Genomic DNA, 27818 nt, shown 5'->3' with positions numbered 1-27818 from the left:
TTTCGCCAGAGATCCGCACGCCATCGGCATATCCTAAGTGAAGCCGTGGAAGAGTGAGGTTGCACTTCTCTTTTACCTTTTTTTAGTATTTCCTGAGAATCATTTTCATGGAACCTAATTTTCGATTTGTCTGCTAGGAGAAGTCTCGCTCATGTTTCCCCAGTGGCTTTTTTCTTCAGTGGTTTCGTATGAGTCTCCTTTAAATTCATGATCGGTTCTGATGCTATGATTTTGGTTCTCACATCAGTGAATAGTTTTACTAATACGAACGAAAAATACTCTATGCAAAAAATAAATATTTCTCGAGCATGCACTGTAAATCAGATGCGAATGATCTAGCGAGTCCAAAGAATGATCTTGAATATCCAAAGCAAGTCGCAGATTTGAAATGTTTGCCTTTTTTGTTATATATGTAATTTTGCGACAGCGTAATAGAATTGGGTGTAGGATCTCTGTTGGCTTTTATTTTGACTGGTGACCCCTGAAAACTGTGAAAAATTATATCTTTCTATCTCTCTTAGTCCATTCACAGCCGAACATGTTTTCACACAATTTTCTCAACAATTATTTCAGGAACTGCGCTGGCGGTACAAATTACTTTCCTTTTATAGGAGGATTTCACATATAACCATAGTATATGGAGCAAGCTCACTGGAGTGGACAAGGTTTATGAATAATTTATTACCCACATGTTGGATTTTCTCTTTCTTTCGTATGAGTGAGCTATCTGATCCAATAAAGTACTGTTATCCCATTATTGGTATTAAAATTCAATGTTATCGGTGGTTAATATAGATTTCGCACCAATTTCCATCCTTCTACGCACAATCGCTTGCAAAACTACCGACATTACCTTCTTACGGATGTAAAAAACGATAGGAGGTGGGGGTGTTAACATTATGCATTTAGGACTGCTACTTACTCCTATGATAAGTGGTGGCAATTTGAGATGGAAAAAAAAGGATTAAAGGTGTACTAAAAGTCCTTGGGATGTAAAATTGATTTTAATTGTTTTTCTGAACAATATCTTCACTATTTACAGTCCTCCAAAAATCACTAGAAATCAACGAGGTCTGAGGCATGCGATTTTCATAAAATATTTCAAATGTTTCCTGAGCAACGTACAAAAGAAGTGCTCGTTTGATGGACTCCAAATCCCATTTTTCTAAGCACCTGTCCTAATCCGGCCACGACAGTGATTTTAATAATATAATTTTACATGTAACATGACAAAAGTGTGAAACTGAATATTTTAGAACTTTTAGAAATAACAAAATGCACTCTTGCACATAACACCAAAATTTTAAATAATACATGCTGGCTTTGTAATCCCTCGAGGCGTCATGAGACGTAGCCACCGAGAGACTCGGTGGCTACCCAGGAGAGGGCGATTCAAAAATTCCGCCATGGTATGACACACGTGTGTTGTTTGGAAAACAGCGCGACAGCGCTAACGTGTCTGTGGCAGAACATGGAACTTCTTCTGATGTCATCGATGCCATCGGGCCACCGGATCGCATGGCTTGCTTCCTCCAGCGGCGATAATTTTTGTGATTGCTGCCATGCTGCATCGCCGCCGTTGATCTCCGCTTAGTGCGGGAAAGAGTGGCAGCGCTGGTTGGTCTCACGCGTTCATTCGATTTGTGATGTTTCTTTAATCATGGTTTGCGAAGGAAGAACGTGAGGACTTCATTCTGTATTGAATGATATTTCTTTTGAGTGTGCTGGAAAACACTATCTTACGATGGAAAACAGTGGCGCGAATCTGTCTAAAGAAGACTCATCGGACGACAAGCATGGGAGTGATGCAGGTTAGAGTTAGTGATTGTTGTCTAGAATTTATTTTAACGTACCACTGTTCCATGAGGTGCTCTCATTCGTGCTTTTATAAATGTACGGCCACAATCCGTTGGTTCATACCGGGCATATTTTATTGTATGGCTGTTTTCATTCTTTTCACTGCATTGGTAGCTAATGTGAGCAAATTTTGCATCACGCGTTACAAATGAAATTATTTCCAATGTGTAATCATTGCTGTTTTTCCTACGTAAGGGGGAACTAACACCCACGACGGCGAGCATATGGACTCAAAGCAGCAATTACTCCAAGAGATGACTTTTGAAATGAGGGTTGGTATTATATTCAGTTTTACTCAGTTTTTAATGCCTCGTCAAGCAATGCATGATCAAGCACGAATCGCTAATATAGTATCTAAGCAGCAGTTAATTTTTTGTTCATGTACAAATTTGAGTTAAACTTGCATTAATGGTTCAGAAGATATTTGCTGTTAGTCCGTACATGACGCACAGTTATGTATAAATTATGAGCAAGCTGCATTGTGCTAGTTTTCGAAATTATCAGCGTTTTCAATTAATCGTTTCGATTTTCTTGCAGAAATCCCATGATTTAATTATGGAGCAAATGATGGACTTGTTTAATGAGTTCATTCACAGAGATGAATCTCCCAAGAATAGTGGTGCCATAGGTGAATCTGCAAAATATAGGAATAGAGTGTATGCATTTTTTTTGCGTGTTCTGAAATTTGCGAATTGTGTGTTGTCGTACGCGTCTTTCTCTAATGCTTGAAATGCCTTTTACAGAAAGGCTAAGAAGGGAGCTCTTCAGGAAAAACAGTTTTTACCTAGGAATTCTTTATTAACTGATTTATTTGAAATCAAGCACATAAAAACTATCTACCATATTTTCATGGCAATCCTCATTCTTCTCTTCTTGAATGCTGCTGTGTGTGATTTCGTTGAGCATGGAAAGTAAGCATTAATTTCATTGTTAAGATTTTTTCTTCTTAATTTCAATTAGTTGGTCCACTAAAATAACTGCATTTATATTGTAATGTTTTCGTTTTAAATTACAGGTTTGACTTTGGCTTGGACCTCATTTTATGGAATTTCAATGAATTACGAACTGTCCTGCTCTTCTGGGTGGGAATGATGGTCTGCACTTTAATGTTATACAGTTGTTTTAGTAGCTGGGCTAATGGAAGGATCCAGTTACGAAGCAATAGTAAGTCACTTGCTTTTTTTAACCTTTTTATGGGAGGTGATACCAAATTATGCCTCATTTTCTTGAATTGTATGATTATATTCTTGAAATTTCTCTCTACTATCATATTCATTTATTATGTGTCACATCAGGTTATATTTGCTGTGGGACTAGAAGGTTTTCAAAGCTTTTTTTTTCAAAGCAAAATTACTTTCATTATTTAATTACTAGTTTTTAGTGTGATTTTGAATCTACTCATTTAGTTGTTGAAGAGTTGTGGGCACAGGGACCTTAATATGCATGAATTCCACCAATTAAGGCAGAAATATCAGAACATGTTGCTTGAGAAACTGTAGGCATAATTGCAACCATTGCCAATTATATCTAGTTTTTAAAGAACTTACTTAGTAATTGATAGCGGTTTGATAGTGATGGTAGTCTTGGATGATCTTTTTGGATATGGCTTTATGCCATTCACCTGTTGAAGGGTTACAGCAGCTGACATCAGTGCTGTAGTTTTCTATCACATTCACTCTGTAGTGAGCCAACCGGAAGGTTGGTTTGGATGGGTGAGGGTAGAGCTAGATTAGACCTCAACACATACTAAGCCAGGGGCATGGGAATGTTAAAAATTCCTTTCCCTTAGCCTCCATGTACTTTGATGGTTGTGGGTGTCTGGGGGCTTCACTGAGGACTTGGACCCAAACACTCGACTCACTTGACCAGTCTTCGGTAGATTATTAAATGTGTAGGTATTATTAGTAGTGGTGAGAGGGTGGGATATCTTGCATTATCCTAAACTAAAATAAATTTCAATGGACTCAAGTAATAACCATGGTCTCTCTGATTCAAATCATGCCGTGACCCAAATTATTCTTAAAGCTTCATGGATATTGAATACATTAAATCTGAAAATGCATCAAAAATGTGTTTATATTAAAAGGGGAATTGGAATTTTTGCCTTTATGCTTTATTGGAAAGTAAAATTAGCATTTTTTAGAGAGGCAGTTTGTCGAAGTGAGGAGTCAAAATTTAATGTTCTTAATAATTTAACATGATTTCTGATCTAAGTTATTATGCTTTCATTCTTAACATTTCTTGCCTTTTTCTCTGCAAGGTTAACATAACATGATTAAGGGAAAGAAATGTTGATTTGATTGTGTGCTCAATCTTATTGGCTGATGTATCAAACTTTAGTGAAACCAGTGACTCTTTAAAAATCAGAATGTCTTGTCAAGTTAATCCAGATCTTATCTGGAATGTGGAAAGAGTACATGCAGTCATTCCTATAAGAAGATAACTCTTATCTTATGAGAAATTGTGAGATTTAGATCCGGATGGATATTTATGGTCAGTATAGTCATTTCTTTTACAGGGGTTTTGGCAGATGACTTGAATATTTTTTCTCACTTCCATTATGAACATATATTTTTTAAATTTATGCCCAAAAACTTGATTCTTACTTAGTAGGTATTTTGAAAATATTTTTGTAGTTTTGATACAGCAAAAATGAAATATCATAACACATTTTTTGAGAAATTGCGCCTGTTCTTTGAGCTTAATGAATATTGTCTGAATTATGACCGATGAATAATGTCGAAAATATAGTAATATGTATTAGAAAAAGGCTGAGAAGTGATGTGGCTATGTATGTAGTACTGAAAAATATTATTTTTAATGGTGAAACAAAAAATGAAAGCAAAGTAATTTTTTATTATACATACTTACAAGACAAGTCTGCACAGAATTTCAGGTTTGTTTCCTTTGCCGTAGTTTATGGACCAAATAATTAATTTTTGCCATTTGGTGGAACATTGATGAACCAGCAGACTTTTATTCTCTGAAATCTTTGTCTGAGTTACATTTCTACCCTTTTCGTGATAGTTTTTATCTATATAAAAGAATTGAGATTTTATGAATCTAGATATGTAATTAGTTGAGATGGATACAAATTGGTAATAAAACAACTGCTCAAAGGGAAAGACAAGTTACATCAAAAAACAATCTCCCTTAGTTCGCAGTTCTGTCATAAATTCAAAAAAATAAAACGTTCAAGTTACTGCCCACATTTCATGTTCTGGTGACATCATGAGAGTTGCTTTCAGACCTCTGCGGTGTATGCTTTGAGAGTAAGTTAGCTGTGTTGCCTTGTGGGAAGAGGGTTTTTTGACTCGTTCATTTCGATGCACTGACAAAGATTTATGAGAACACATGGCAACACCCACGTTTCTCTCTCCCCATCCCACAGCCCTAGCATCGTGGGTCCCACCACCTGCTTTGGCGCCGCTTGAAACATTATGATCTTGTGTGACTGGACAGTCGCGAAGATATTTGAAAAGGATCATAGATTTGGCTGACATGGGCAGAATTCCAATCCACTTTGGGGTATACTAGGCATGCTTAAATTTCCCCAGTTTCCGGAAGTGACATCACGTCTTAGACTTTGGGCAGACTTCATTACCAAAACAAGACTATTATGATTGGTAGAGCTGAAGACTTACTATGCAGCTATACCAACCTTAACAAAAAGCATGGTGAATATGACCCAAACGTATGACCTTATTCTCTGATCTTAATTGTTATTTTATCAATGTAAGCTACACTGTTATGTTAAAAATGGTATTTAAACATAATACACTTGTAATTAAAGGCCTCAAAGAGAAAACTTATCATCGTAATAGTTTTAAGTTGATGTCTATACTTTATTTATAACTATATATATCTATAGTTTATTCATCTGTTGAGCCTCATAAACTATTTTGGCACAATTTCAAGGTTTGAAGGGAACTCTTGATGCCGTGTGGTGGAAGGGTGTGATCAATTTTCATTATAAATAGATGTAATGAAGCCTCCATGGCTTGCCTTCCTTTCTTGCTTGGACAGTCTCAAAGCTGAGGTCGACTCTTCCATATAACCGATATAAAAACGGCGCCTTGAGGTTATTTTTGTCCCCAGTATGGCTCTTTCTTCGTCAGTGTTGTTTTGGTGGAGCATACGCGAGTTACAGTTTCCCCACAGCTCTGATAAGAAATTAGTTAAAGGCGAGCAGGTGTTCTGATAACCCAGCCATGAGGATTAAATACTTAAGTTAGAGTTCGAGATAAACGAGTTTATTTTGCATTCAACTGTGTTGCGTCCTTTATGAAAGGGATAGCGTAGTGGCAGAGGGTGTGAGAACTCCTGGCTTATGGCTGAATATCCGTTCAGACGAAGAAAACCGCATTCTCTCTTGTATCGAATAGATCTTGTGACGTGAAAACTACTAGTTGAAGAAGTAGGTCTTCGAAATTGATATTAAGGTGATTGGCGGTATAAATTGCGCACGCATGCCCTCGTATGACCTATATTTTCATTATCCTTCGCCCATACGTCGCTATCGTAATGCAGGGCATGCTCGGGGTCGAAAGGCGGGAAATGATGACCACTTGAGCCCATCGCTGCGTTACGAGTCGCTCCTTAGATTAGCGCGACTGTTGAGCGAATCGAGATTTATTCTTCATTCATTCTTCTCATCCACCGTGGGATTCGCAGGCAGGCATGCAGGATCCACAGGCTTTCGTGTCCGTTAAAATCTTCGTGGTTGTTATTGCTCTGAAGGTTTTATGATTGCATAACTGATTCCTGGATCCTGTTGATGAGGATTATTTCGAACACGAAAAGCGGATCTCTATCTTCAATACGTGATTCGCGGAATTAGCATCTTTACGTAAATGTAGAATCTCGTTTTCTATAAATTGGTGGATTTATAGTCGAAAATACGTGTATATTGCATAGCTTATACGAATCAATTATAATTTTATTTAATAAAGTAATGTGTAAGTTGTATTTAAACCCCGATTTTACTCTCGAATCATAGACGTCAGAACTAGTGCCGGTGTCTCTCAATTTCATTTATTTTCTGCAGGGGCAATGTCGGACGATAATCATATTCCTTATAGATTAGTTGATATCTGTGGTGGGCAGTGATGATACTGCAGCGAAAAGTGAATCAATATTCCGTATGAGTTAACTATCCGATGTACATACGTTTATCACGTATATTTTTTCCAGCTTGCATGGATTTTCCGATCCGAAGTATCCTAAGAGCATATAGTTATTTACCAAAATGTCGAAGTTATTATTTATTATTAAATTTAACTAATCGTATGAGTTAGGCGGATAATATCGAAGCGTGCCTTCACTCTGCGTGTAGATCAGCATCCTTTATGCGTAATGATAATCCTGCAGTGAATAGCCGATCAGTCATCTCTATTTATTATGTGCCTTTTAACAAATAAGAGTGGTGAAGGTGAATGTTAGAGATATAGTGTTTTCTTAGGATAATATGCTGGATTAGTCTTTTGCTGGAAGATATTTAGCCTTCATTGTGTTAAGCACGGATTAAGAACTCCCCTTTGTGGCTGCGCCTGTTTCCTCGTTATTTTGCGGAGCGAAATTCAAGTGGTGCGTCTTCATTTTGATGCCTACTATTGAATGCAGTTTGATAATGCGTGCATTCTTTGAATTTCTTATCGTACCCGTTTGTCATTTGTTTGCTCCTCGTTATCAAAATTGAGTTGAATATCCCAGGAGGCGTAGTCCGTAACTTGGTGTTCTCCCGTTTTGGGAGAAAAAAGATTCGTGAAGCTATCGTTTGAGCCCAATACGCTCACCCGTAGGGTGTAACTCAACGGGAGAAACTTGATGCTACCCGACGGGGCGCTTCGAAGTCGTCGGGCTGGGAACGTCTAATTTTCTCCCATGAAGGGAGAGAAATGACAAAAGTTATGCTTTCTTCACATTTGTCTCCCATTTGGCCCCATAGTTCGTTATGTGTAACTGCGCAGGTTATTAAAATCAAATAAGTAAAAAGTTTCCCGGCGGTATGTGGATCATGAGTACTTTAGAGAGTATAGAATTTCTATCACTTACGGGGGAACCTTCTATTTTCTCGGGATGACAATAGCAAAAGCTGGTGAGTGGTAAAATGTCGTCGACTATTATAATTATTTTCATTTATTGGGAAGTATCGATTCATCATTGGACATTAGTAATATATTAGTTACTCCTCGTGAGCACAAAACTGGAAAAATGTTAATCCTATTAAATTGACCAAATATGTTATATTATCCGATTAGTTGTCATCATTATAGTGGCTTCGCTTTCTTTTACTTTCATCAGCGTAAAGAGTACTCTACGTTTTCATGAGTCAAGGCAACTTTATAATGTCATGTTTGTGTTATGAGGACGAAAATTGCAGTACAGGATTCTGCATCTGAAGTCGGCCGCTAGAATTTGTTGATTTCTCCATTTTCCGGGTTTATGGTTTCTCCATAACCCGGAAAATAGAGAAATCAACAAATTCTGTACGCCACGGAAGACTCTGAGACAACACGGCCGCTAGAATTGTTGCCACCCCGCGCGCATTATAATCCGATTACGAAAGTCGTCACTCGCGGCGCTGACGGTACGTCGACGTCCCGTTTTCGCGGTAAAATACACGGCAGGAATGGGACATTGAACCAATTAATCATGTAAACGACGTGCGTAATGCCTGTGAGATGATTTCCAAATAAGCAGGAGCTCTTCGAGCCTTTCTGTCATCCACTATACTGTAATTTCACTCCTGGCTCTAAGAAGGGATTCATGTATTGGAACGCGTTAATTCCAAATGCATATAGAAGCAATCCCTTTTTCATGTAACGACTTTATTGAGCCCGAACTTCATCTTCGTGTCAACCAAGAGTAGCCTATCATCAGTGGTGGCCCAAGACTCTGAACACATTTAGATTCCCTTTTCTGTGATGAAGTAAGGAGCCCACTGGCTGAGAACTCCCAACCCGACGTTTTAAAACGACTGTAACTGTTGGATATGTCTAGCCAAATATTTTTCAATCTCTAATTGATTGTGGATGACAAATGATTTTCTGACAAATGTTCAGTCTCTTATAGGGACTGGGAAGTGGTAAACATAGGCCAAGGGCAAAATATTTCATTTACCAGTGGCCTTTCTGTTGGTAGTCCTTTCTGTGTGTGTGATTTAAATGAGCAAAATACTGTGATTTACATTCCGTTCTTCACCAATGACGTCCATGGCTAATATTTGATCATTAACTAGTCATTATTTGTTTTTTTATGTGGGTATCAGGGGCGCAGCCAGGAATTAAGGCTGGGGGGGTTTAGTTGCAACTAATACTGGGGTGTGTGGGGGTATGGAATACCCACCAGGATAAGTGGTAGGTGCGATATTAATAAATTGCAGAATTTTAAGATTAATGGTTCAAAATTGTGAGTTTTACGGCTGTCTGAGGGATATTTTACGAATCCTTACACTGTTCTATTAGTAATATCAATCCAATCAAGTGAAATGGATTAATCTTAAATATTTCTTTGAGCTCTGGGGGGGGGTGTTTAACCCTCAAAACCCCCCCTTGCTGCGCCACTGGTGGGTATTGTGGTGTTGTTAGGTAGAGTGCTTGGATAATGATCGTAAGTTCTCAGTTAAAGCCTTCAGAAACCCTAGAACATAAAAATCTTCGAAGTATGAAGTGGCCAAGGGAAAGGAATTTCCTCCCTAAACTGAAATTCGCGCATCATCATGGTGTGTGGACCTGTACTCTCACCAATGCAAATGAGCTTATGGGTTGAAACAGTGAGTGATGGAATCTCTTATGACTTTCATGCAAATCCAGGCTTGCATAAAAACAAGCTTGAAATTTGACTTTGTTTTCATTTCTGATATATTAGACACACTCATATTACATTCTTTTTTCACTGTAGATGGAATCTATCAGGCTTGTTGCAAGTGAAATCTTAGAAAGAATTTAGAAATTTCTAGTATACCACTATTACTGTGCATTTGTATTTGCTGTAGCACATCAATTTCTTATTAAGTCATGATGTGGTAGATTTGGCCTGATGTGATCTCAAACATCATTGCCTATCCCATAGAATGGTAGAACTTACACAATCGCCTTCAATACATGTTTTCATGAAAGCTTTAAAAAACTGACCACCTTAATCTAATTTATGGGATTTTTGTTATTTTTTGCAAATCCTACGAGATATTCGTGAGTCCGAAAAGGCATTGAATCATTCATAACATAATTTCCATACTGGATTATCCTATTTTTATCTAGAGGTATTCGGGTGCCTTATGAGTGCCTCTTTATGGCTAGATAGTTGTGAAAACTGAAGAGAGTAGGAAGGTGGCTCAATGGACCCTTAATTTATAACATTCCATAAGTTATTCATAATTTGTATTTTATTTTTTGAGTAATTTATTCCTAAGTCCTATGCAATGTACAAATCTGGTAAATTTAAATCTACTTTCTGGAAGGGGTAGAAACAAGCAAGAATATAGTTTAATGATTGATTTCAGCACCTGTGGCATTATTCTGGTCAAATGCTTGTATGCATGTATGGTGGTGAAGGGGTGAAAGAAATTATTATTATGGGTACATACTTCTTAAACCTAAGTTATATGTGAAGGTGGTGGAGGTGAAAATTGTGTGTTTAATTGAGATATGTTAAGCATTGGTCATTTTGCCATGAATTTTTTATGGTTTCAATCAAGGAGGCATTATCTTTTTTTGGACCCTAGTAACATTTCCTTAAGTGTCCAGTATTTTTCTTACCTTGCATTAACACATTCATTGACTTTTTGGTTAGCTTATTTTCCCCTTCTTATCTTTGTGTGCATTAATTGTCAAACAGCATATGGCATGAGTGTACTTTGATTTAGCCAAAGCGTACATTGTTTGTACGGAGTGATTAAATGTATGAGTTCCTTTTTTAATGAAGGAAATTATGAAAAACAACTCAATTTTAGTTTGGCCTTATAAATCAGAATTAGTCATGCAATTGAATTTTGATAACTGGTGATTGTGGAATTTTAGAAATATGGTGTGTAATGTGAAGAGCTGGATTCCAATGCAGAGTCAGGCCAGGGTTATGCTTTCGCCCAAAAAAAAGTTTATTTCTTAAATGAAATATTATCCCAACCAATTTTTAACTTCATGAAGGAAGGTATTGTGTGCATCATAGGAGGACTACATGATCAAAAATGGATTTGAAAATTGGTGGGGAGTAAAGCCATGCTAATCATAGAGTTATGGGTGCCAGTCCTACCTGGGTGTATTTCATCACTCAAGGCGTGGGTGAATGTCTAGCTCTGTTTGAGTAGCCCATGAAAAATCTGAAAAATTAAATGATAGTATTGTCTGAAATGCAATATTCTTGAGTGCCTACTTCTCCATTTTTAGTGCATAACTGTCCTCAGCTTATGAATTGATCTTGAGTCGTATTTACTGGACCATATCGCAACTCATCTGAAAAACTAATTCTTTTTGTGGCTGATGGTTATGTTGAGGTAGCGAGGTTCTCAAAATGCACTTGAATATTTTTCCTGAACAAACATATTTGCAAGCTTAACTTTTCCACTCTTCTTTCTACCTCGGAGCCTAAAACAGCCTGTTACCTCTATATGTGTATTTTTATTTGGAGTGTGATCTTTGCACTTTTTTAAGGCAATTTTGGCACCTCTTTCATTTCCGACTCATAAATTGTTGAGAGGCAATCAATGTAACTTTTAATTGATGGTAGTGCTTAGTATTTTCGAAAGCCTTGGAAAAGCATGTCTACAGTGTAGTTACATATGTATTTTAATACCAGCCACTTGAGTTAACTCGATTTTAAATAAATTGACATCCTAGACCAGAGGTGTGTGTAGTTCAGTAGGCCTTCTGATGCAGGAAGTAGGAAATTCTGTGGCAAAGTAAATACCATTATGGGTACAAATTTTATATCACATGATTTTCATAGTGTACTCTTATGTGAGCTTGTAATGCTGCACCTACTTTTTCAAACTGTATATTTTACATCGAGGAAAGCGATACCCACAAGCATATAGAAGAAAGCGCTTTCCTGATATTTCCTAGATATCAAAGTCATGATACTTCTTGGGCAATCTCATGTATGATATATATTAAGCTATAGAACTTGGGTAGAAGTCAATTTTATTTAAAAAAAAATGTATAGGGTGTGAAATGATGGTTAATCCCCTTAGTGCCACCGAAATTTGGTGCTACTAGTGGAAAGTGCAAATGTAAATTTAAGAATTTTGTTGGACTTAATGAAAAAAACACAAAATGAAGTTACAATTCAGATATAATTGTAATGTTTCTTTCACTAAAAAGGAATTATTTGTTGGTTATAATGTTTCAATACATTAGATCACGCATAAACCAAAATGTATTGACTTAATATGATTTTACATCCGGTCTACGCTCAAGGTGATAAATCTCATGGAGCAAAATCATAATTATTGGTCTGTGACACTATTGGTAAGAGGATTACCTAATTATCACAGTCATGAAGGCGTAAATTTTCAGGATTGAAAATTTCTTAGTTGTGAACGGTGTGTGTTCATATTACATTTCACACATTTAAGATTATGACTTTTTAACTCTGCTTGTGTGTGTTTGTGTGCGTGTGTGTGCTTATTTTTGCATGCTGCCTCTGATGTTTCATCTCCTCAATCAAGAGAAAATTCTTAAGCTGTGGGATTATGGGTGCCTCTTGGCTCTGGTTGTCTATTTGGTAGCTTTCCTCTACATTCCATGCACTATGCTGATGGCAAGAGATATTCCGCCTGCATCCTCGGCCATAATACTTTTGGAACAGGTATTTCACTAACTTTGTTGCTGGATGAGCCCTAACTATATCTTTCTGAGGTACATACTTCATAATGCAACTGTCGCATTTATGCTCAAATACTGTAGTGAATTAAAATTCCTTTCTTTATTGGAATATTCAGAATTGGATTTTTCTAATGAGGAAAAAAGTATATTTTTCGCTCTTTTTTTAATTTAATACGCTTTTGCTCAACTTGGTGTAAATCCATCTCTGTTATGGGAATAACTTGAAGAAAGATTTTACGTAGTTTCTTTTGAGAGGAAGTGATTTTTTTAATGGCTTTAAATTTGATCCTCCAGTATTTGGTCATGGATGTGCCAATTATATTTTCTTTGGTAGAATTAAAATGGCTTTCGAGTTATCAAGTGATTTTTTTGCTGTGTTGGTTCGAGATTTTATACAGTACTTAGTGTATAGCTTCATGTTGTGTTACTTTTTACTTGTGCTCTGGTAAAGCATTGCCACTAATCTAGTGAATCTTTTTCATCCAATGAAAGGTACGGTTGCTGATGAAGAGTCATGCATTTATCAGAAGCAATGTACCAAGGGCATTGAAAAGTACTGCGGGTGATAGTGATGATGTTAAGGATCACACTATTTGCCCAGGATTCTCTAAATTCTTGTATTTCCTCTTTGCTCCTACACTGGTGTACCGGGACTCTTATCCACGGTAATTACTTTGTAGCAATTGCTAGCCTCATTCAAATAGTGAATAATGTTTCATAGATCTGGATGATTTTTGTTTAGTGACCTCTTTGTTCATAATGTGCATTTGTGTGGATCCCTTATAAGTTCACTTCTGGCTTAAACAGTTTTACGTTGAATATTTTTTAGTTTCAATATCAGTCTGGCAGTCAGTCAAAATTATGGCTATAATTATTTGGCCGGGAAGTATGTTTTTTATAGAATGTAGCTACATGCTTTCACACTTGCATGATGGGGTTGGAAATATAATATTCATCAGTATTCATTCACACATGCACCACATATTCTGTTACATATGTGGTGCATCTGTGAATGAATATGTAATCATGAGGAGGCGGTTTGGGGCTGTCTCCATGTGATGCACTTCCCTAATCATGGCATTCAAGTATGGTTAACTGGAAAAATACTGTGGGAAATCACAATGTGAGATTTCCATTATTTTTGGAAGTTTGGTGGACGAGGAAAGGAAACTTTTGGAGATATAAAGTAGGCTTGAATGGAATAAGCAGTACATGGGAAGGGGACGAATAGAATAGGATTTGTAGATTGAATGAATGGGAATAAGCCTTTTTGTGGACTAATTGGAGAGTGTGACTGGTTAGGATGATTCACAAAAGTCTCCGTTCAAATCTTCCTCTATCAATACAATAACTTGTAAAATATGTAAAATAAATTTCCTTCTTGAAATAAATTATAAGTTATAATGCTAGTGGAGTTAAGTTAGATTTGTATTACGATGTAAGTGGTTTTGGAAAATTGCTGGAGAAATGAAGTTAACTTTGTAATGTAACTTAATGTTGATTGAAGCACAAACGTTACTATGCTTCAAAAGTAAGTGCTAAATGAGTTACTTGCCTGTCTGGCCGATCTAGAGATTGAAAAGTGCTTCATGAATTATTCAATCTTGTAATATCAGATTCAAGAACTTACCTACTCCTTAAGTATAATAAACTGTCTGAACCAGTCAAAGTAAATAAATTTAAATTCTGGAACTCAACTCTTAATTTTTTAACCTCTTCATTATGGTGTGTTTCCACTACTTAAACAGAGTGAACTTATCGACAATTGATGTGTCTCCTCCTTTACAGCACAAAGATGATCCGATGGAAAGTAGTTGCATGGCACTTTGCAGAAGTTGCTGAGATTATATTTTATTCAAGTTTTGTATTCAGCCACTTCCTCATGCCGTCTTATAAAAATTTTGGACTTGAAACTCTCAAAGTGGGAACCTTAACTGTCAACTTGTTTAAGTCAATGATGCCATCCATGTTAATTTTTCTTTGTGGATTTTATTTACTTCTCCATTGTTGGATGAATGCATTTGCTGAAATGATGCAATTTTCTGATCGAATGTTTTATAAGGTATGTTTTTCCTGTTTCGACGTTACTGATGTACACTGAACTTATACACCAAAGATTGGGATTTTTAATGCTTATCAAGTTCCCCATCATTTTTTCAGGATTGGTGGACATCATCAACTTTTGCAATGTATTATAGAACTTGGAATGTTGTTGTGCACGACTGGCTGTATACATATGTGTACAAAGATGTGCATGAGCTCCTTTCACCTCCTGGCGTTGGAGGAGTTGCATCTAGGAGTCGTGTCATTCCACAGCTGATGGTGTTTGGTGTGTCAGCTCTGTTCCATGAATACATCATTACATTTTGTCTCCGATCTTTCTATCCTGTTCTCTTGATCATCTTTGGTGTGTTCGGAGGTAAGAATAAATCGTCGTAAATGGAGGAATGAATTATTTATTCTCATTTTTCCACACTACTTTCATTATTTTGTCTCACAAGAGATATTACTAGATCTGTATAAAGGATTCTAACTTCGCTAGCTTATTCTCATCCTGGAGAAGGCTTAATGCATTAAAGTATTCCCTTAATTGAGCTAAGTTTAAATGGAGCATTTTTTTAATTACCCCATTCAGTCTCCCTTCCAACAGCTGGTGTCCTAACAGCCCCTGCCACATGCCTTTTAGGTGGCTTGCAGGGTATTATGTAGATGTAGATGTTGAATTGAACTTTCCTTTTTGGAATCCACAATAAGACTGACTCCCGGCGTAGTTTCCGCGGCGTTGCTCATGGTCAGTGCTGATTTTCGGGTTCCTCAGCCACGTTGGTTGTTTTTGGATGACAACTCCTTTGCTCCCGAAACTGTTGTCATCCAGTAACAACCAACGCGGCTGAGGAACCTCGAAAATCAGCACTGACCAAGACTGACTCCCTTTCATTCTATACATAAATTCTTTTCTCTGCCTCCCCATCCCCTTCGTACCAAATATTCTTCCCTGTTAACGTCACTATTAGTACCCCATCTGTGTTTAGTAGGATATTCTCCAGACCATCTATAGCGTTTGTAACACCCCTGAAGCCCATTGTGCAATTCATGAAATGAAAGTTCTTTAAACAAGTGATGACATCTGGAGGAACGTAGGGGGCAGTAGCACATCTATCCCTCGCAATTCCAGGAAAAATAATAAATATGGCAATGGTACAGGTGAATCTTCAATATTAGAGTATACTTCACCTGCATAACTAACAAAAATAAAAATAATTGATGAATATCTAAAAGCCCCTTTTCCATTTGTACCAGAAACATTTTTGTGTAAATGAGTTCCATGCACCAAGGGGTAGCAGAAAGTTATGAATTCCTCCCCTTCCCCAAACAATGACCTCAATCTGCCCTTGCTTTGAACGTTTGGGAATCATAAATTTACGATATTAAAATCAATGATTTTCAAAAGTAATCTTCCATTGATTTATGGTCTTAGTGTAACATGTTACGGGATAAAGTACTTCTTTGGGACTTTTTTCTACTACACAAGGTTTTTAACTCTATAAAGGCATTTAAGTTTCCCCTAATCAGCCACCATGTCCAGCCTTGGTTCATTCCTTTTCCTCTTTATCAACTATGTTGATGTACTTATTGTCATGGCTTTTTTTCTCAATGGCCTTGGCTCGCTGGAAAGGATTTTATTGTTAGATGCAAGAATACCTATATTCGTGGAGTATCGAAGGTTTTCACAGGATGAATTTATTTCAGTAGTCATTATTGGTAGCCACAGGGCCGGGTACTTAGTCTGTTATTCTTTGGAATCAGTTGCAAACCACATCATGAGGAATAATAAATGTTCCCAATTATGCAGTGTGTAATGTATGTTTATGTTAGGGAGGCAAAGTGCCTGTGTGGCCACTCTAGAGATGGGTCAAAAAGAACCGAACTGCCAAAACGAACTTTTCACTGAAATGAACCGGTTCGAAAATGAACCGTTCTCTAAAACACCCTGTTCACTGTTCATGTCGGCACTGCACAATTGCGGCGTACTCGGTACAGTAGGTATGATCATCAAGAGACATTTTGAACTGCAGCTTACTCGAGCAAGTGCGTTGTGGGTACAACAGATGGCGGTTACGAGGGAGGCCATCCAAGGCCGCCGAAGTGCGTCGTAGACGACCGAGCCCCTCCCCTTCTTTCTCTACTATTCCCCTCGGATAGCCACTGAACGGTTCGTTCCAACTAATATTTGAACTGATATTTAAAATATTAGTTCTTTCGAACCGTTCGAAATAACTAATATTTGAACTGATATTTAAAATATTAGTTCTTTCGAACCGTTCGAAATATTAGATCAAATATTAGTTTTCTCGGGGCGTTCAGTTGGGATATCGCGTTCATTTTGATTTCGTATTTTGAACATTTGTGGATCTGTGGATGCATCTCCAAAAATATTGTTTAAAACGTGATTCATGAACTTAGGAAACGATAGAACTCATGATTGTGGAACATTTTTTTCGGTCCCTTTACCAAGTTGATATTTGGACTTAATTTTTGGCGCCTACGATGAAATTTTTTAATGTGGATGCATCTCCAAAAATGTTGTTTAAAACACGATTCATGAACTTAAGAAACAATTAAAGTCTTTGGACTTGTTTTTTCAGGTGCATCATCTAACTAGGAGTTTAATCGTTTCTTAAGTTCATGAATCGCGTTTTAAACAATATTTTTGGAGATGCATCCACATTTCACATCACATCGCACTTCAAAAAAATTCATCGTAGGCGCCAAAAACTAAGTCTATAACTAAAAAAGAGTATTATATGATGACAATATAAAATGTGTACATTGTATCCACTATTTATGTTTTTCTTAGGTTGGTCGTACAGATATTTACTTTTAACTGGTTTAATCTATATTTTACCCTGCGTCGCTTAAGAGTTCTCAACTGATGATAGTGGGAAACACATATTTGGCTCCAAATTACATCAAATTACTTGTTTGTATCTGCAAACTTTGGCAAGCTTGTAATAACCTATTAATTGCACACCACACTAAGCTTTCATGTACTCTAAACGCATGATAAACAATATTTTCTACCGAATGACCCTACCTGTTCAATATGAACCGATATTTTGAACTGTTCTTTTTACTGAACAGGATCAAAGTGAACGGTTCATAAAAATGAACAGTTTAACCCACCTCTAGGCCACTCCCTCAAATAACCACACAAGTGGTAGTTTTTGGCTCTGTAGATTTTGCATATGTTTCGATGGCTTCTGAGTCTCACTCTATGGTACATAATTAATTTGTGATAGCACTCAACCGTAGTAGTCTTGCCGTAAGACCAGTAAAGCTTTGTCGCAGAATGAGTTCCATTGGGTAAAACCAATTACCCAAGGTTATATGTGATGGCCATGTTCAATACTAATTAGATTATAATCATAAACTTTTATAGTAAGCTGTGTGTTGAAGCCATCTTTTCATTTACTGTATTGAATACTATGGAGAGTGATGGGCTCATGTAAAGGGATGTTTCATATTCACTTTGTTTTAGTTGTTATTTTAAAGGGTAGGATTGTAAGGAAGGCTACAAAGTGAGACATGGAAAGGCATTACTTTCAGGATGGACTATTACAGTGAGTCCTCGTTCTACGTCACCCCGTTTAACGTCATTTTGCGATAACGTCACGAAATTTTTGAGACCGTCATTCGTTTATTGCACCTTCGCTTCGCGATAACATCAAGGCTTTTAAATTTCGCGCGAGGAAAAAATGCGAAGTGGCGGGCATTGCAGGTTGTTCGTTTCGTGGGCGGTAATACAGTCAGTCTAAACGAAGTGTAAAACGGTGTGTTTATTGTTAATTACAATTACGGTTTTAGCAAATTTTCTGTAAAATGAATTCTTAGGTAGGTGCGCAAGGTTTTACTTGACATAATGGTTTTCAGGAACCTAAAAGTGATTTCAAGGAATTTTTCCGTGTAGAACTCGCAGTTATTGTTGTCACTTTTTTCGCCGTGTTCACAATAATTTTGGTTCCTGTAACTGCGACGATGTTTCAGCGATGATGATGCCCAGGCGACGCTCGCCCGGGCTACCACCATAGCGAAGCCGAAAAGCAAATGCGGGAAGATACAAAAATGGAGAAGGATTTACGTCAGTGCTGCTATTGCCGTCGATGAAGACAGGAACTCGTAATTATGCCGTAGCTTTCTCCGTAGCTTGGCATTCCATCGTAAAAAATGCCCCAGATATGATACGCTAAAATTTTTTTGCTTAGGAATTGTGAGGTATAGGAGCCGATATTCACTTTTTACGTTGTTTCTTATGGGATATTATGTTTCGATTAACGTCATATCGTTTATTGTCACATTTTTCAGGAACGGTAAGTGACGTTAAACGAGGACTCACTTTATTCTCATCTTTTTTTTAATTATTCTTATCTTTTCAGTGCTATTAGTATTTTTGACAAAATATGAAGGAGCTGGTGGCAACATATTTATGTGGCTGGCAATTTGTAGTGGGAATGGCATTGTTGTGAGCCTCTACTTTATGGAGTGGTATGCCAGGAAGCACTGCCCACCGCATCCAGTGAGTATGAATTTATGTGGTTAAGGACTGTCTTTGCTGCAATAGTAAATATTTATGGAAATTATTGTGCATATCATAGTATAAATGCATTTTTGACATGTTAGAGTGAAAGTAATTTATGTAAAGTGGGACATTTTAGGATATATGGCTCTTACTAGGGGAGTGTCACGAAACTGGGTCTCAGATTTCAATCCAACTTTGTAGTGCTGTAGTTCATCGGGAGCTGTCCACATATCACCCCCCTGTAGGGTTAAACCAATAGTTTAAACAAAAAATTTAGTTTAATATTTACTGGTCAATTATATTACCTTAATAATGAGCTCTTATCAACTAGGAGCGGTAGCCCGGTGGATATGGTATTCGATTCCTACCCGGAGGTCCTTAGTTCAATTCGTGAATGCGGTAATTTGTTTCGTAATTTGTTTCTACCTTTCATTTTTTTAAAATCCGGTTGTTCATCATTATTTTCATGATTTTCAATGAAAATTTTATTTTTCTGCAATGCAGAGGTGTCAGATGTTTTCCCATTTTTTTCTCATGAAAGCCTAGTTTCATTTATGTTATTTTCATGTCACAAAATGAGGGTTTTCGCAATACATATGTTTGGATAGTCTGAATTTTAATGATTTGGCTGTATCCGAAATATAATTACTTGAAAAAGGATAAATGTATTCCACTACTTGTGGAAGCATGGCTCCTAATAGCAAAGAACTTCACACACTTGAAGATATAAGCCTCAAAACTTGCGCACGATTCATAAGACTGCAACTAACACTGTCGTGCCCTATCCCTAAAGATTAGGTATGGATGTAATTGTTAAAAAGCTCTTAAATATTTTTGGAAAAGAACCACTGAAATCCGAAGGAGACCAGCTGGGGAGGTAAATGTGTCTTCTTTCAGAGTTCAGGAAGTCATCCATTTTTTCAGTGAATGGTCGCTCAACTGTGAACTAACCATCTGTATCTAGAGGCTCCCCAGAAGCATGTTGTTGGTAAATTATGCTTTTACCTCTCCCAGAAAGAGAATTAGCAATTCTTGTACCTGAAACATATTTCGTTGCAGTCATCATTTTCCTTCCCAAATCCGTGTAGTGCTGAAATTTCGACTAATAAAGTAGTCTAATTACAAAAATTAAGCTAGAATTATTAGAGTATGAGTCCATATTGCAACATAAAAGGAAACCAAGTTCAAGTACAACGTAAATATGCTTTGTTTTGGACACGAAAATAACGTAATTGAAGCTAAGTTCTGTGTGAAAAAATGAGAAAACATCTGATGCTGATGTATAGCAGAAAAAGATTTTCGTGCAGAAAAATTAAGTTTTCATTGAAAATCATGGAAATAGAGATAAACAGCAGGATTTTTTTAAATGAAAGGTCGAAACAAATTATGATTTAAGTAAATGAAAGGTCGTAGCACTTTTCCACAAGAATTTTTAATGCGTACAACGCGTTTCGGCTCACTGAGCCATCATCTGGTACAAGACGCTTGAACACATGTGAAGATCCCTTTTATACCCTTGAGAGAGGAGAGTATTGGAGAAGGAGAGGATTTGACATCTTAGAGGATGGGGGGGTGGTGGGAACGGGTGTACAGAGTATAGACAATGGGGAAAGATACAACTACGGGATGTGGAGAACCCACGTTGGAGGGAGGGTTCTGGTCATAACTGTAAAATGACGACACGTGCGGAAGACCATAGCAAAACAGGAGGAGGGGGTGTTGAGAAGAGTGAAAAAAAGGGGGGCTTAGGGTAAAAAGAGGCCGCATGTCTTTTGAAATTGAGAGGAGTAAGTAGCGACGCAGGAAAAAAAGTCGGGTTGAGGAGTCCCTTTGGGTTAGCTGAGAAGGAGTGAAAGTTAGCGGGGGTGCAAGGGAGGAGATTGCCAGCAATAGAAAATGGTCAAATGCGTAGAGAGGATGGGCGGATGGGAAACACCCCGTGGATGTAGGGGTCACTTAAGGCGTGGGTGAGGAAAGAATTTCACCATTTGTTTTGGTGAAGGGTATCTTTAGGAGAGGGGAGTGGGTGAAAAACACTTGCTCATTCATAAGCGTATTCAAATCACTTTGTACAATTTCGAATTGCTCAAAAACATCCAGTCTTGTACCCTTACTTTCGAAATGTAGAATTTCAGGTTTAAAATTACAATAATGTAAGGTCTGAAGAAGGTGTTTAGCGAGAAGTGACGTTTCATCTCCATTTTTTCAGCACCTTCTATGTTCTTTCATTCTGGTAATGAAACTTCTGCCTGTTTGGCCGATGTAACACATGTTGCATGACTCACAATTAACCTTGTAAATGCCAGATTGATTGATTGAATCTATTTTGTCTTTGTTGCGGCACAAAACTTTACCAAGAGTGTGGGGGTTATAAAAAGAGACATTGAATTTATTTTTGGGGAATTTGCGAGCAAGCCTATTTGAAAGATCCCCTACAAACAATAGCCGGCACCATTTTTTGGATTTCTCAGTGATGAGGGGAAGGGAGCAAAGCTGTGAAATAGCTCGCGTTTTTAACTTTCTTTGAAGCATTTTGGTAATGATGTTTACACTATAGCCGTTTGAAACTGCAATTGACTTGATATTAGAAAGTTCACTATTGAAATTCACAGCACTTAACGTAAATTCACCAATCTATGCAACATGGAATGAAATGAGGATAATTTCTGGGAGGTTGGGTGGCATGAGTCACTTGGAATGATTGTATCACTATAGCAGGGTTTTCTATACACACCAAATTCATGTTTGTCACCAACTATGGATATGGAGAGATCAAGAAAGTTTATTTGTTTATCGGATTCTATTTCCACTGTGAACGTAATGTTGGGATGTTGGGTATTTAAAAGATTCAGAAATGTATCTAATTGTCTAGCACTTCCGGTCCAGCAGCAGATGATGTCATCAACATAACGGTACCAGTAGAAGATGTTGGATAAAAGTGGATGTCTGGAATCAAATAACTGGCATTCTAAATTGTCCATAAATATTTCAGCTAACACAGGTGAAAGAGGGGAACCCATGGCAAGGCCGTCTGTTTGTTGATAAAAATTCTTATTATACAGAAAATAATTTTGGTTCGCACATAGTTCCATGAGACGGTGAAGTTCACTAGACACACTGTTGTCGATGTTGCAGTCTTTCAGCAAGTCTCTCGTAAGTAACAAGGTTTTCTGTACAGGTACAGAAGTAAATAAATTTTTTACATCAAATGAAACTAGCTTGGCGTTTGGAGGTAACGTGAGGCTTTGAAGTTTCTGTGACAAAATGATGGAGTTCTTAATGCTATATTTTGGAGAAAAACCAGACAATTGCCTAAAAATTATATTAAGTTTGGAGGCCAGCTTATAGGACGGTGAGCCTATGCACGACACTACTGGGCGAACAGGCGTTCCATCTTTATGAATCTTAGGAAGGCCATAAAATCTTGGAGGTAGAGGATTCATTTGAAGTAACTTCCTTTTCTCACTGTCACTGAATAAATTAGAGCAGGAAGATAAAGCTGTTTTAACACTTTTTTGGAATCTATCTGTGGGATCACGGGGGAGAATAACAAATGAAGTATCTTCCAACAAATTGTCACATTTGGTGGTGTATGAGGCCTTGTCGAGTATTATCACACTGTTCCCTTTGTCCGCTTTGGAGATAACCAGATCTTCCCTTGTTAATTTCTCTTTGATCGATCATAGCACTCGGTTGTGGTTAGTCATCATACGATGAGGTGACTTCGGAATGGCAAGGGTAGAACTAATAATGTCTGCACAATTCTGTTTGGTGCCTACATTCTCGTGCCGGAGGGCTACTTCACAGTCCACCGCCAACGATTTTAAGGGGCGATGAGTCAGAAAATGAGTAGGGGCCGCCTTTTTTTCCTGCGTCGCTACTTACTCCTCTCACTTTCAAAAGACACGCGGCCTCTTTTTACCCTAAGCCCCCCTTTTTTTTCACTCTTCTCAACACCCCCTCCTCCTGTTTTGCTATGGTCTTCCGCACGTGTCGTCATTTTACAGTTATGACCAGAACCCTCCCTCCATCGTGGGTTCTCCACATCCCGTAGTTGTATCTTTCCCCATTGTCTATACTCTGTACACCCGTTCCCACCACCCCCCCCCCCATCCTCAAAGATGTCAAATCCTCTCCTTCTCCAATACTCTCCTCTCTCAAGGGTATAAAAGGGATCTTCACATGTGTTCAAGCGTCTTGTACCAGATGATGGCTCAGTGAGCCGAAACGCGTTGTACGCATTAAAAATTCTTGTGGAAAAGTGCTACGACCTTTCATTTACTTAAATATGTCTAACTTCCACCAATTGAAGCCTGAATCTGTTGAACAAATTATGATTAAAAAGTGCCACATCCACGAATCGAGCTAAGGACCTCTGGGTAGGAATCGAATACCGTATCCACTGGGCTGCTACTCCTAATTGATTAGAGATCATTTCTTAGGGAATATAATATACCTGTAAATTTTTAACTGCGTTTTTTGTTTAAACCTTTCGAGGTGGTGGAGTTCTCGCCTTAGCATGACTGCTGTACTGAGCCCCAAGAGACTCTTCCATTCCCTCTGTACGGAGCATTTTTGCTGGAGATTCATTGAGAAGGGTCGAGCTGATAATCAAGCACTCTCAGCACCAACTTTTTTCAACTCTTCCTAGCTGGGACTCCGCATTATCTCGGTCTTCCAGGGTAGTTAGGCTCCCTCCTTCTGAGGTTTTATAACCCTACCAGCAGCATTGGTTTGTGGTCAATCATGCTTTGTTTATATGAATTAGCTATATAGATAACTGTTGCTTGCACATAAATTGCAGACTTCGATTGAGAAAGGAACAAATATTTATTTCGAAAACAGGCTGAATGAACAATTGAATGACCCTTATCACAAAGAGGGGTAATATAATACGAGGGGTGCGGGTAATGTTGGGTTTTTCTCCCCCTCCCTTTCGGCGAGTGTCGTCGCCCTATGGGTTTTCCATGGACCAGCCGAGTCCCATTCGGCCCCTTTCTCGTGGTCTCCACCAAGGGGACTCGACACACACCCTTTTGGAGTGAGGGAGTGCCGTTACTTGAGGGTCAGTAACCCTCAGACCCTAGCATCTGTGCCCTTGCCGACGGCGTGGGTGTCTTTCAGTTTTTGACGAAAGCCGGGGCGTGTGGACGCGGTGTTTTGGCGTGGGCTTCCCTGTAAGTCGCGCGTGAAATAAGCCGAATTCCATGGAAGGTGTCCTCGCCCTTCATTTATCATAATCTGGGGTACATGTCCCCGCGCACACATCTTCTGAGCCACATTTGGGCCAGATTGTGCGAACAGGTACCAGCTCCCAAATTTCAAGGGTACCGCCTAAGTCCTGCTTTTTTGGGTCCCGAAACTAATTCATCGCAAGCCCATGACCGTCATAAAAAGGAGAGAGCAAGGAAACGTATGTTACCGGCATTCGATCGCTTGCGTAGAAAATTTCCGACGAAAATTTGCTGCTTTTGTCTCCTGGGTCAAGAAACGTTCTGCCGTATATTTTCGTCATTCGTAAGGAAAAGGGTAAACTACTGGTTTTATAACCCCATGTGGGGGGTGATTCGTGGACAGCTCCTGATGGAGTACAACACTACAAAGTTTGATTGAAATCTGAGACGCAGTTTTGTGACACTCCCCTTATTAGAGAAGAACCCTAGAGAAGAGTTTTGTATGCCTTCCAGAGGCTGTTTCTGTCAGCACGCTATCTAAAAGTCTTATACATATGTAGTGTCAATGGTGAAATTTGCCTGCCATCAAAGTCAAGATGAAATAATGCTTGTTGTCATCACAGATGAGGTCCTGTTCTGATGTGGTACCCATTTTGTCTGTAGTAATATAATTTGCCTTCAGAACTTCACATCCCTTAGTAAGAAAGTAATGGGGCCTGTGCTGTAAAATTGGGGTACTGACTTTTCTTTGATGAACACCTTGGAAATTTTTTTTCATTGTATGCATTGCACTAACATAGTTTATTTTGCCATGAAAAATCCATTCACAAATATGCTGATTCCTCAGACTAATGGATATTTATCCATGAGTAATTATTATTTATAATGGTTATGGTAATTTTGCAATTAAAAGACCATGAAAAACCCTTGGCTTATTCGCCTTCCACCATTGATTTCTTCTTCAGTTCACTGTATGGTCGATTACTGTTCATATTTTCAGTTTGCCTTCTACTCTTCCTGTGCCTAACCAACACTGTTCCATCCATTTTGGTTTTCCTGGTCCTTTGTCTCCTTAGGTTATGCACTAGCCATGCTCTCTACCTACTCCTTATCTATTTTAACAGTTTTCTATCATCATCCACCATGTATAGGACTGAGGTTCTCAACTGGTTGTAGCTTCTTGTGAAGTCCACATGTCTACGACTTCCTCAATACTTTTTTACTTCCTCCTTCATACCTTTTCCATTCACCTCCAAAAATATATATCTTGAACACCTCCATACTCTTCTCATTGTCTCCTTCAATTTTCATATTTTTGGCCAGTACTTTAATGTAGTAGTCTATACTCATAAATGTTGACTGTCCAATATAAGGTTATAGACACTTTTTTGTGTGGATTTATCTCTTACGTAGACATGGGTTTTAGGTGGAAGGTTGCCTATGAATTTATTACCCTAGTAATCCTTTATTAAAATGTAGTACTTCCATATTAAGCTTCAAATTCATCATGGATCCATTTGGATGGACTCCAAAAGTCTTATACTTACTGCAGATATTTTTTTGCATTTGCCATGGGAATTAAGAAATCTAGATAATGTAGTGATCTGCACAGTGACCTAGATATTCAGTTGTCCACGGTTTGATCCTCCAATTGTTGGATTCCATGTCCAGGTGAATTTTCATGTGGAAATTCATATGGTTGGTTAATGAATAAATCCTTTTTCTTCCAGGATCCTCATTGGGATTTTTATGTACCTCGCTCTTGGTATTGTTCAAGACTGGAATACTAATGCTGTAGTGAGAAGTGGCTCTGCTCAATGACTTTGTTACTGTTGGCTTTGAGTGGGAATGCATGTGTTATTGGGTGATATCTAGCATCGATGAATGTGTTTCGAGAGGCCAAATTTCATTCCCTAGTGGCCAACCAAGCTCAGTTTTCCAAGTAAACTGGTGAAACCTAGTCATACGGGGAATGACTCTTACCTGATAGGTCTTATGTCTTAAATATGGTTTTGTCTAGTCTAAATCAGTACCACCAGTTTTACCCCTTCAAAGATGTTATACATTTGGTGTTATATGGTCAGTCATATGTAATGCTGGGCATATTGGTAGTATTTTTTTCTTACATAGTGACAATTACATGTAATCTATGGGCATACTATCTAAAAGTTTATTTTCCCCCAAAATAGTGAATTGAGGCTAAAAAGTCAAAGGTGGTGTTCATTTATTTGCATAAAAATGCCTTTTTGGGTCAAAATATTTTTATAAAGTCATTGCTCAATTATTTATTTTGTGCAAATGACCCAAGGTGAAATAACTTCCAAAAAGAGTGTAATGCTTCTTCCTCTGCTCAGTATGTATATTTTGCAAAACTCTATACATTACACTTTACTGAATATTCATTCCATGTTACAAATGTGATGCTATATGTCGGTCTATTAGGGTTAAACAATCAGGTGTATTTTTCAAGTTCTGTTGTTCACAATACCTATCTTTGGGTGCAAACAGGGTGATTATGTATGTTATTCTTTTAACATTATTTTGTTCCGGAAATCACTGGTAATTTGGTCCTTAGTTCTTTTCAAGTGTTGAGAAAACTGTCCATTGTGGTCCATGCAAATAATGATATTTTAAGGGTGTAGCAATAAGATACTTGGATTTAAATGTGGAAGATTATTGCTAATATATTTGTAATAGTTTATGAAGGAAAAACTTTGTTTTTAGTGTTTTTTGTTGTAATAATATATAATTTTGTTGACTTTTTGTAGCAAGACCTTTTTAATTGCCAGATGCTGTTATGAAATAAAGTTTTCACCTATATTTGTTTAAAAAATGGGTTTTTATTCTCAAATGAAGTAGTGGTAATAACTAATTCAATGTAGTACAAGTCTCTGCTATTTTAAAACGAAATATATATGTTCAGATAGTGTATCTATTTTGCTCAATAGACGTGATGGTGCAAGATGTTCTTGCAGCTATTGTTCTCAAAAAGGATATTATGTAGTCCTATAGTCCAAAGATGTACTCTTCTCAGAACTCTTACCTGGCAACTAACAGGCTTATTATTTATTAGAAGACTGATGGGGTTGGTGTGATAGAAGCATAGTTAGCAAATGGAAAAGGCACATTTGATGATGTGGCTATGAGTCTGACGAATTCACTAGAATCCCTGCGGGTTGGGGAATGGAGAATACTCCCGCAGTATCCCTGCTTGTCGTAAGAGGCGACTAAAAGGGTTTAGTTTCAGAAACACATTTTCATTTACATAACTGTAGTATTAATGATAGTAGTGATTAAAAAAAAACGAGTACATCGTGTCAAATAATGCAATGTGCACAAAAAGGGAATACCTAATAGTGCCACAGCTACAATATATAAATGAATTGG

The 27818-nt window shown here is 37.8% G+C and overlaps 1 protein-coding gene across 1 annotated transcript; it reads left to right on the top strand.

Annotated features, from left to right (window-relative positions):
- Positions 1 to 1532: 1532 nt before the first annotated feature.
- Positions 1533 to 27257, top strand: LOC124158916 (sterol O-acyltransferase 1-like). The gene is made up of 11 exons (XM_046534335.1): positions 1533 to 1811; positions 2053 to 2129; positions 2395 to 2513; positions 2601 to 2768; positions 2873 to 3021; positions 12524 to 12663; positions 13173 to 13345; positions 14469 to 14742; positions 14841 to 15099; positions 19115 to 19254; positions 26162 to 27257. The coding sequence occupies exons 1-11, from the start codon at positions 1745 to 1747 to the stop codon at positions 26219 to 26221; spliced, it is 1626 nt and encodes a 541-aa protein (XP_046390291.1). The 5' UTR covers positions 1533 to 1744; the 3' UTR covers positions 26222 to 27257.
- Positions 27258 to 27818: the final 561 nt, after the last annotated feature.

This window comes from Ischnura elegans, chromosome 5, assembly GCF_921293095.1.
Source record: "Ischnura elegans chromosome 5, ioIscEleg1.1, whole genome shotgun sequence".
In the NCBI taxonomy this organism is placed as follows: Eukaryota; Metazoa; Arthropoda; class Insecta; order Odonata; family Coenagrionidae; genus Ischnura; species Ischnura elegans.
The sequence above is the reverse complement of the archived record's forward strand: the minus strand, read 5'-3'. Positions and strand labels throughout refer to the sequence as shown.